The sequence below is a fragment of the Porites lutea genome, chromosome 2, assembly GCF_958299795.1.
Source record: "Porites lutea chromosome 2, jaPorLute2.1, whole genome shotgun sequence".
Taxonomy (NCBI): Eukaryota; Metazoa; Cnidaria; class Anthozoa; order Scleractinia; family Poritidae; genus Porites; species Porites lutea.
In genome coordinates this window covers 38,842,314-38,852,695 of record NC_133202.1, presented here as the reverse complement: position 1 = coordinate 38,852,695, position 10,382 = coordinate 38,842,314, and the positions used below count along the sequence as shown (strand labels likewise).

Sequence of the window (10,382 nt, the reverse complement as noted above, 5' to 3'; positions counted from 1 at the left end):
TTTGGTATTTCAGATTCTATTGCCACGCTCAATCCAGCGGGGTGAACGAAGAAATACCTTGAGTTATCGGCGATGTTGTTCAAGTTGCTGCTTACTTTGTATCTCACAAGAAGCTCGCCAGCTTCGCCTCAAAATTCCCTTTCCCGTTCTCGACGCAGCCTTGTCAGGTACGGAAACTTTAAACCAGACCTGTACAAAGTTTTACCTGCAACTGTTATTAAAAATCTCTTGGTGCAAATAGAAATCGACTGCGTTTTCCACTGCATCGAAGAAGAAAGTTGTTACTCGGTAAACACTGGAACGTATCTTACAGCAGAGAAAATTTATTTCTGTGAGCTGCTCGCCACAGACAAGTACAGAGCTACGGAGAAGCTCCAAGCAAACATTTCCTATCACCACTTCAGCCCTTGGGTGAGTCAAATGATATACTGTACCTGTAGCTTGCTATCTCATTACCAGGGAGGGAGGACTAAAAAAAGTGTATATGCGCTGTCTTTAAATGCGATTCATCACTTAACAACGAAGCTTTCGTGACTTTTTCAAAGCCATAGACTTCATTTGTTTGCCCTTTTGGGTACTTACACCACTCCGAAATGACAAATTTGAGTATCCTTTCATACACTTCAACTAGTGGAATTCCTTACCCCTTTCTGTCACGTCGGAGCCTTCACATATAGGCCATTATAAGAAGAGCGCCCTGATCTCATTGCTTGTATTTGTGCGTCAATAGGGGAATCGCTAACTCTAGTCAGCAGTAATTTAAAATATCCATCTCTATCAAAATACAACAGAAAGGACTTTGTTGCAGTTACTTGATTGCATTTTTGCCACATTGAAGCTACAGGGAGATAGATATACGGCACGTTTTCAATCATATGTAACGCAGAAAATCAATATTAATTATCACTTAGGACTGTAAAGCGCAAAGGAATAAAGTAAGGGTGTCTTTAAGTAAGAAAAAATATTTAAAGTTCTGATCACCTATAACCCGGCCCTCAGTCTCCGCCTACAGTGAAAAGAAGGCGAACTATATCGGCGAAGTATAGCAGAGTCCCGATTTCTCGAACCCTCAGTTTTCCGAAATCCCTGATGATTTGAGCCGAAACCTAACTTCCCTTCTGCAGAAAAGCACTATTATTTTACCCCCAATTTGTTTAAACTTACTGATAACTCGGAACAATTTCCTTGGCTTGTGGTTCGAAAACTCTACGGTCGGAATTCCGTTCTATGTCGGTCGATAGAACAGATAGACATTGATCAAATGAATACATTGAGAATCCTGGATGCTTTCAAATGTTTCTAGTTCAACACTACAAATACATTCTTCTACAAGCTTTACTTTCTATATGAGCTGGCGAATGCGGGTGCGTTGTCAACATTATAATATTATAAATCTGTTTTATAAGATATTTCAAATAAGTACTAGAGAAAGTTCGAGATCTTTCGAAAAGAAAATTTAGCCACTTTTAAATAAGCCATTCTGTGAAATTTTTAATACTAGAAAGCCGATTGGCCAAATGTTGTGTACATTGCATTGCAATTAACCTTCTAATTGCATTTATTTATTGCTTCAATCATGCTTTTTAGTCTCGTTGTGAGAGTGGTCCATGCAAAAATAACGGAAACTGTATACCTGATTTTGAACTGAACTCATATCGATGTGATTGCAAGCCAGGATTTGCTGGGACACACTGTGAACGGACAGGTGAAATTTTATCTTTATTGCAACCGATTTGTTTGTCTATGAGAAGCTAAAGTTTACAAGGTGTGCGTTAAATCAGAGAATACTTTCCATATTCCTGCATCCTCATACCTTTCAAACACACTTTGAGTAAACCCCTACTTGTGGGACACAGTCTTCACCCTTATAGGAATATTGCAGTGAATTCGTACCAGTTTTAAAAGCATCATCATCGTCATCGTATTCGTCATCGTGTTTGCTCTTGTCCTACAGTAAAAAAAACCCGATAATATAAACGACACGAGAGACCTTTTCTTGTTAAATACTTTCAGGTAAAAGCTGCAGTGAGATAAAACTTTACAGCTCAAAAGCCATGAGTGCTTCCTACATAATCGACCCTGATGGAGAAGGAGGAAATGATTCTTTCACTGTGGAGTGTGACATGACAGCTAAAAACGGAGTTGGCTTGACAGTCATAAGCCACGACAGTGAAGCGAGAATGCAGGTCAATGGATTCGAGGCACATGGAAGTTACTCAAAGGATGTAGTTTACTTTGGCGCAGGACTGCATAGCCTGGCACAGCTTGCTGGACTCACTGCCGTTTCAGCCCACTGTGAGCAGTTTATCAAGTACGAATGCAAGAACTCTCTTCTTTTCTATCCAGTTGAGGACCCGCACGGTTGGTGGGTGTCACGTGATTCTACTGCGATGACAAACTGGGGTGGAGCAACTTCCGCTGACCACTACAAGTGCGCCTGTGGGTTAAGCAATACTTGCGCTGACGTTAATCGTGCGTGCAACTGCGATAAAAACGACGAAGTGTGGCGCGAGGACAGTGGTCTGCTCACTGAGAAGACTTATCTTCCGGTAAAGCAGTTAAGGTTTGGAGATACTGGCTACTCGAATGAAGAAGGTTACCATACGCTTGGTAAACTCAAATGTTATGGAATCGTTTAAATGTACTTGTTGTCCAGACAGATATCTATGTAATGAAAGTTATTAACTTTTGAATGACCTACGGCGTCAGATCAGGCACTAAAAGCGGGTCGGGAAATTCATGAACTGCTCTAACATCTTAGGCTTTTGTCTGTGTATCATTAGGTAGCAATAAGACTAGTGTTTTTGTGCAATAACTGTATGTTTCGTTTTAAAACGCAAATAGTTGAATTTGCACATCGGTTGCCTTACAAATGCAACGATGAAGCAGTAGTCAGGTACCCAGGCAATAGTTTTTAAACGATTACCTGTAAAGGAAAAAAAACGAAACAAAACAAAAACAAACCAACAAAAAGAATACACGTTACACAAGAATACTGCAAACTTAACGGATCTTTACCCCTAGATTTATGCTTTTTAAAATTTGGTCACCATAAACTATCTTAGATCCTTCGGTCTAGTTTACAATCTCTTCCTTAGAGTTTCTTCGTTTAGAGTTTACCTCTTGTGACAGTTATAGCCAAGCATTATATCTCAGTACCTAAGCAAACTCGTGTCGACTCAATTGAGCTTCAGTTGTAAACAGCTTATGTGATATTTAAATGGAAATAAGAAACAGTCGATGAAAAACAAACAAACAAACAAGAGCAAACAACAATCAGCAACAACAATAACAACAACAAAAAACAACTGATGGAGGGGGATTGTTCAGTGCGTAATTGTTCTTGGAAGAAAAAAGATGCACCGAAACTTGGAAATTTTTGAGAAGAAGTGATATATCAATAGAAGTAACAAGCAGTCGCTAGAAAGATTGTTTCGGTGTTTTGTTTTTGAAGACCCCGATGCCCTCTGCATGTCAGTACCACGCTATTCCTTTCAATCCTAGAATTCATTTAGCTATCGTTTTTTGTCGCGTTCGACGCGTGGGAACGTAACTCTAATCCAGTGTTGGATTAATGTGTGTGAAAGATAACTATAACCTATTTATGTAGGTGCTCAGTCAGTCATAATGAACCTTAAGGATATAAATTGAGCTAGTGGACAAATATTTGACCAACCTTTCTTTTATCCCTCTTTTTTTTTCAGAGAGACCTCGTCACCTTGACTTTTCACACTTGAATTTTAATTTCATTAGAACGTTTTTTTTGCTGGGCCACATAACCAGCAAGAGTAACCGAAAGAAAAGACAGCCACTTATGTAAACAAACATTGTTCTATTTATTATCTCGTAGCACTCCACTACTTACACGTAAATAAAACTTTTGAAAAACAAAATAATACACATGAGAGGGCTCCAACAGGACTTTTTGCGGCTACGTTAATGGAACAGCATGTATCCCACAGCAACTGCTAATTTATACAGAATACATAGAATTCTGTTGCGTTAGACACAACACTGAATTCTCCTTTGATACAGATGACCTAAAATTCAGCATACAAATTATTTACAAAGTATCAACATCCCTCATTTTTTTTTAGTTCTTTATTTCTTGAGGTGGAATCACCGCGCAAAAGTCAAGTTCCTCTGGATGGACGGTAGTTTTTCTTTTAGGTGCTTTTTCAGAGGACGCTTCTTTTTTTAAGCATTTTATTTTCTTCACCTGGGCTTTGAGACTAACCATAAATCCTTGGAGTCTAAAGCAGTAAATGACTGTATTGATAAGCGACTGGATACCCAGCGCAAGAAGTATGCCAAATGATATCCTTTCTTCTTGTGTTGGTTTCACGCAGCTTTTGCAAACATGGGCAATTGATAAATACAACGTCAGAGGCACCCATGTTATTATGAAAGCGCTGGTGATGTACAATAGTGTTATAGCTAATGCTTTGTCTCGAGGATTAGATGGTAGTCTGTGACGTCGATTACTTCGTCGGAATAAAATCCAGATAATGACGTGGCAAAAAACCACCACGAAAACCACTCCTGTAGAAAATAAAAGTGACCCCCCGGATGCCATCAGTATATGTCCCCAGACGTCAGCCCAGTAGAGTGTAACCATAATTGTGTTCACAGCTGATATAATCCAAATGAATATCAAAGTTACCTTGTAAACTCTGTTAGTTAAAACTTTGTGACGGAGAGGAAAACCAATGGCGCACATTCTCTCAACAGCAAGCACGCCGGTGGAAATAAGAGTCGACATTTTTGTGAAGCCGATTGTGGCACGAAGAAGGAAGAAGGAAAATTCCGACGGTTTAAGTAGGTATAACATTCCTGATGAAAGTCCTGCAGCTCCAAATAGAAGATCAGCAATAGTGATGTTGATGATGATTACATGTTTCCGCGTCAAGAGAAACTTAGTTTTTATGAAGGTGATCAACGTCAAGGTGTTCACCATCACCACCGAGATCGCCATCACCGCAAAAGCTGCACTCCAACCACACAGTTCAGCTGATTCTGTAATACTGTGGTGGTACCTCATCGCTTTCCTTTTATTCTAAAAAGTAACAAAATCATGTATGTCATATATTTGTAGAGAATATTCAAGTTCTTTTGAAATATATAATTTCGGCGCTGCCGACTCAGTGAAGGCCGGGCAGACCAGACTCGACTAAAAAAGAGGGCTTCGTGTGAGTCTGATATGGGGTCTTTGCCGGTGCAGTCTTCTTTGTATCATTAACTCATCATTTCTTGTTTCTTCCTCAGTATATACTTGATGATTTTTACACGGCTCTTAAAAGAAAGGGGTTGGTATATCATTTTCCTGTGGGCAAGCTATCTCAAGAAAAGTAATACTGATTTATTATGGGGCTGATTTAATATGAGTATCGGGTACGAACTGCCGTTTAAAAATGGTTCGTTACGTTTTCATATGATCTACTGCGTTTTAGTTCTAACACTATACTTTCACTCTTTTCTTTCAAAGACTTAAAAAGTAGGCATGGAAGAAAGGTTTTTTTTCAATTTTTCAATTTTAACCGTTTTTTCCCTGTTAATTGCAGCTGTTAATTGGCGAACAGACTGAACGAGTTCTTAAATGTTGTTTACATATGCTTCTGCCAGTGTTTACTTAACATGAATGCCGTTTTATAAGCTTATTTAACTTAGGTTGCATTTTACGCCAATCCTACCTACATGTGCAGTATCAGCGAATTAAAGTAGACTAGATATTGAGATACGTGCGAAAGCTTTTCCACCTTGAGCGTTATTTAGAGGAAACTGAGTAGGAGGCTGGTAAGTCATACCCACATGAGAGCCCATTAAGTTCATCATTGTGCGTGAAGTCAAGATGAGTTGCGTAAAACGCGCTCGCCAACGGATATTTTCGTAAACGGGCCAATATCAGAGTGGACAGCTTCGTTAACAACCATTGTCCGGTCTCAATTTGTGTTTACAAAGTTAATAAGGATCAAGTTAAAGTTATAGTAAAAAATTCAATCTATTTTTTTTCCAACCAGTTAAGATAGTCAAGTATAAGAGGCCCATTATGGAACGCAGAGTATACTATCATACCACTAAACTGAGCAGGTGTAGAGTGGGTCACTCTCTTCTACTTACGAAATATTATATCGACCTGAATAGCAATCGGCAATGGATGGGATCCTCTTCCTTTTGAAAACCGACTCTTGGACTGATATTATTTAACTAAATAACGGTCTCATGACAAACCTCCTCCATTTGATAAGGAAAGTAAAATTAATTGGAGAAAAAGACAGTTTTTTGTCTTGATCTACGTACGAGTTGTTTATGACTGAGTCGCTTATTTCAAACAGCAATGTAAAAGGTGCTTTCTTTGAAATGGCCAATTTTTTGATAATTGCATGATAATGACAGTCTACGTCAGGCCCTAAGGAGTTACTAATGAACTATTATTGAATGAATTTTAAATGGAAATGTCGAACAAAAGGCTTGATTGTTTTGATCTATAACTGTTGAAATTGAATAGACTATAATATCTTGTTGCCGGCCAAACTAAACCGACTTCGTGAAAGAGATTTTTTTTCAATTTTCGAATGGCTGATCACTAATTTTCCCTCAGTGGCATTTGCCACTCCTGCTACTCGATGTTCTGATTGAAGGATTCACAGTCACTAGCTTTAAAGATGAAATTCATCTTCTTAGTCTGATGCTGATGTCTAATTAAGCGTTGTGTTTTTTTTGGTTGAAAAAACAATTCAATGGTTTTACATTAAATTCTGAACGGGCATTAACAAAGTAAGGAATCGAAGAATAAGAAATAAAATCGTCGGCCCGTGCATTTTAATCTTGTAACGTTCGCGCACAAGCGTATGCAAATGTGGCTTAAAATTCATTATCAATGGTCTTTTTTTTATAGTTTTACAGATCATTTTTTTTTGGCTTTTTTTAACATCTCGGTTACATATACTTGACTTACTTTTAATTTAAAATTGTCTCGTTCGTCACGGTCACAATACTCTCTGACTATTTGTCATTTGGATGTTGTCAAAACCAGATCTCCATCATGACGCGGCTACAAAAACAAAACATTTGCGCTTCCGTTGTAGCCTCGCAGTGAAAAACCCTGTAAGCGAGATTAGACGTGTAAGAACGTAACAGTTTTCTGTTGCCTGCGCGTGTAAAGGCGATTTAGTGACTGAATTACGGATGACGCGGTGTATGTGTATCATTACTACCAGGTTAGCATCTGAAATAGCTGGGTTGTCTACCATCAGGTAGGAAAAGAAGCTTTGTAGCAGGTATGTTACTTTCCAGCGCGGAAGAAATCTGTGAAAGTATAGGTTGCAACTGCCGATCTGACACGTAAAAGATATCTCCCCAGTACCCGCGTTTTCCTCAAAGCATTCTCTTTCAGCTTAGTCTATTCAAAATCAGCTGAACAAGTGGTGTTTCTTTGTATCGAAAAAAAAAGCTTGTTACAGTTATATTGCTTCATTATTGAGAAACTTAAATCCTTGTACAGTAAACAGGTGCTGGTTTCACAGGCCGACAGAAAGTAGAAATGGCCAGCCAAACTTTCCACTTTTCGGCCTCAAAAATGAGTTTTTGTAGTGGCCTTAACCCCACGAAACTCCTGTAGCTTAGTGGTAGAGCTTCTGGACTAGAAACCAGATGGTTATAGGTTCTTCTCCTATTGGTAATACTTTCCAGCCTGCTATATTGCTGCCTGAATAAACGTCTTTCGATCACTGAACGGGGACTCCTGACTTATACATTAGCTCATCTTTGCACTGACCCATAGAGCTGTCTGCGGTATTCGTATGTGCTTGTATTTTACTAATAATTGTGCACATTTTTGCCAAATCATGATATACTGACACTCAGTTATCCTTGAAATCTCTTAATTATGCTTCCTACGTGCTATTGATATAGTGTATTTACATGTATACAGGTCATGGTGACATTTTCATTTTACGACGACTCTAATCTGCTTGCTAAAGAAAAGATTACATGCGCTAAGTGTTAAAGTGTTGTCCAAAAGCCAAAATGAGAAATTCAAATGATTTAAAACTCTAAAGCATCATTTAAATAAAAAACGACCATTCGGCACCATTATGTGATGCCGGTCAGCAAATTAAGTTATGGAACAAAAATCAACTAATTATAGATTTTGAGGTTTAAAAGAAGAAAAAAAACTCTTTTTAAGTTATAATAACGTCGATTGGGAAAGGGAAAGGGAATCTAGAAACTTTTATTAAGCAATTTTATGATATTCAGTCGTAATGAAGAGCAAATGTCCCCTTATAAGAGAGTACGTATACCCGGCTGTCATGATTTTTAGTACTTAATATAAGCTCCAAATTTAGTTGGGGGGACGTGAACAAATTAACTGATATTATGGAGTAATAATAATTGTCATCAACAGCTTATTATTTCTCTGGAATACCCCTCCTGCGTATCACTGAGATGAATTACTCAAAAACAAACTAAGACGAAGTTTTTAGAAAGAAGGAGTAAAACAAGCAGCAATCAAAAACAAAACAAAGAGTCCAGGCAATGATCTACATATAGGCTCGATTACCTGCAGCCGCTGAGACCGGACCCGGCCGGGAGACAGCGGAAAATGCTCGGGAACCGAAGACCGACAACTGTGCAGGACTCGAGTAGTGTTCGAGTACGTCTCGTCCTTTTTTATTTGATATCAAAAGGACTAAAACGCTATAGTTAGATTCTTGAAAAGCCCTGGTAAAAAAGTTCATATTCAATTTCTTTCATCCACCTTCTTATCTGTACTGATTTTGGTCTTTCTGACCCAGCCCCGGAGGAGAAAATTTGGAATTATTTAACATTTCTCGGCCTTCAACTTTTTAAACTCTCTATTAGAGACTTTCCATCTCTTACTACACTTTTAATAGTTAGTGGGACACCATCAGCTTTCAGTTGTGGGAGGGTCAGGTCTTTGCGTATAAGTCTAAACTGATGAAATTTAAAAACGATCAGGGACAGTTGAAAAATTCAGAAGGGCTCAATAAAGGACAATTCACCGACAAGGAAAAAAAGCGAAGAAAAAAAAATTAATTAAGGTTATGATAGGTAAGCCATAATATCGACTTAAACTGAGGTTAGAAGTGTTTTGACTGTTGGGTAAACTATATTTTTAGTAACCCGGGTAGAAGTTCCTTTTAGTAGATGAAAAGAAAAAAAAACGGGGGTTTGGTGAGAAAAATATGAACTAATTAAGACTTATTGGTGGTCTTTATTAAAGATTTAAAAATCTTTTAGCAGATATCACTATTTAAAAAAAGTGCAAACATCGGATATTGTTATGGATATCGAGATAGCCTGTTTCAGCCTCCGAGATAGTCGGGCCCGCTGAATTGAGTAAGCGCGAAGACGAAAATAAAACGGGAGCAAACTCCCTCCCTTTTCCTCTTTTTCGCCCGCCAACTTTTCGAGTGCCTTTTACTTTCGCGTCTTCCCCACTATCTGAGAGCCTGGAACAGGCTAATATCGGGAAGGTGCTCTGTATGTTCTCCATTTTGTAAGAAAAGAACTATTTAATTTAGTTTTAACCTCATTTATGAACATGTCAGGTAAATAAAGTATTACGTAAGACAGTTAATTTGCATTTGTAAACAAAAGCCTTTTTCACCCGTTTCATCGATAAATTCAAGTCAAACAGACAATTGAAAGCTTTACCAATTAAAACTTCCAAACCAAACTTCGTCATCTTCTTCGTGTATTTCGGGAAGAGCTTGTTTGATTATTTGTGAAATTTCTTTATTTATTGCGGCAGCAAACCGGGAAGCCTTTTCGCTCGTAACTTACGAGAGTTTGGCGTCGCTCGCTCGGAGGAACTGGAGGTGGATCAGTGACAACGCTGGATATCCGAAGGTTGATCATGAGTAGCCAATCAGAGCTCTCGAAAAACACTATCCACTGTTTTAGAATATACTTTATATAATAGCCCACAATCGATAGATCAAAATTCTAACCTGACTCCTTGGCTTGTTGGTCAAAATTGCACAGTTTTCACGACTCCATTGCCCCGCAACTTTTAAAAGAGGCTGAGCACAAAGAAAACCAAACCAAATATAGAAAAATGACCAGAAAGCCTCGGAGTCGTGTTAGAGTTTAAATATAACGGACATGGAACATTGGTACCACCAGGGCGTTTATCATAATATTGAGGTTTATTTTCTAAACTTAAAGATTACGTGCACTTTGTTGAATTATAATTCATCTAAGTCATTAGTCTTTGTTATTCTAATTACTTACGATATTGGCTTACTTTGTTGCCAATATCAACCCTTGACATCTTCGACTGACTGATTTACAGATGAGAGGTGATGTTTTGAGCAGTAAAGAGACTGAGTTGCCGACTTTTACCTTGCACTAAACTG

General features: G+C 38.4%; 2 protein-coding genes across 2 annotated transcripts; one reads left to right on the top strand and one right to left on the bottom strand.

Annotated features, from left to right (window-relative positions):
* On the top strand, positions 1–2,905 carry LOC140926980 (neurexin-4-like). The gene is made up of 3 exons (XM_073376649.1): positions 1–411; positions 1,588–1,705; positions 2,014–2,905. Exons 1-3 carry the CDS (start codon positions 73–75, stop codon positions 2,637–2,639), a joined length of 1,083 nt encoding a protein of 360 aa, XP_073232750.1. The 5' UTR covers positions 1–72; the 3' UTR covers positions 2,640–2,905.
* Positions 2,906–4,093: 1,188 nt separating this feature from the next.
* On the bottom strand, positions 4,094–5,041 carry LOC140926172 (uncharacterized). Its single transcript, XM_073375957.1, has one exon. The coding sequence runs from the start codon at positions 5,039–5,041 to the stop codon at positions 4,094–4,096; it is 948 nt and encodes a 315-aa protein (XP_073232058.1).
* Between the last annotated feature and the right edge of the window lie 5,341 nt (positions 5,042–10,382).

Bases quoted from the DNA above. Each gene is read 5' to 3' on its own strand.
- LOC140926980 (XM_073376649.1), top strand. From the start codon at position 73: ATGTTGTTCAAGTTGCTGCTTACTTTGTATCTCACAAGAAGCTCGCCA. The intron at 412-1,587 runs GTGAGTCAAATG...CATGCTTTTTAG, and splicing joins ATCACCACTTCAGCCCTTGG to TCTCGTTGTGAGAGTGGTCC. The intron at 1,706-2,013 runs GTGAAATTTTAT...AAATACTTTCAG, and splicing joins GACACACTGTGAACGGACAG to GTAAAAGCTGCAGTGAGATA.
- LOC140926172 (XM_073375957.1), bottom strand. From the start codon at position 5,041: ATGAGGTACCACCACAGTATTACAGAATCAGCTGAACTGTGTGGTTGG.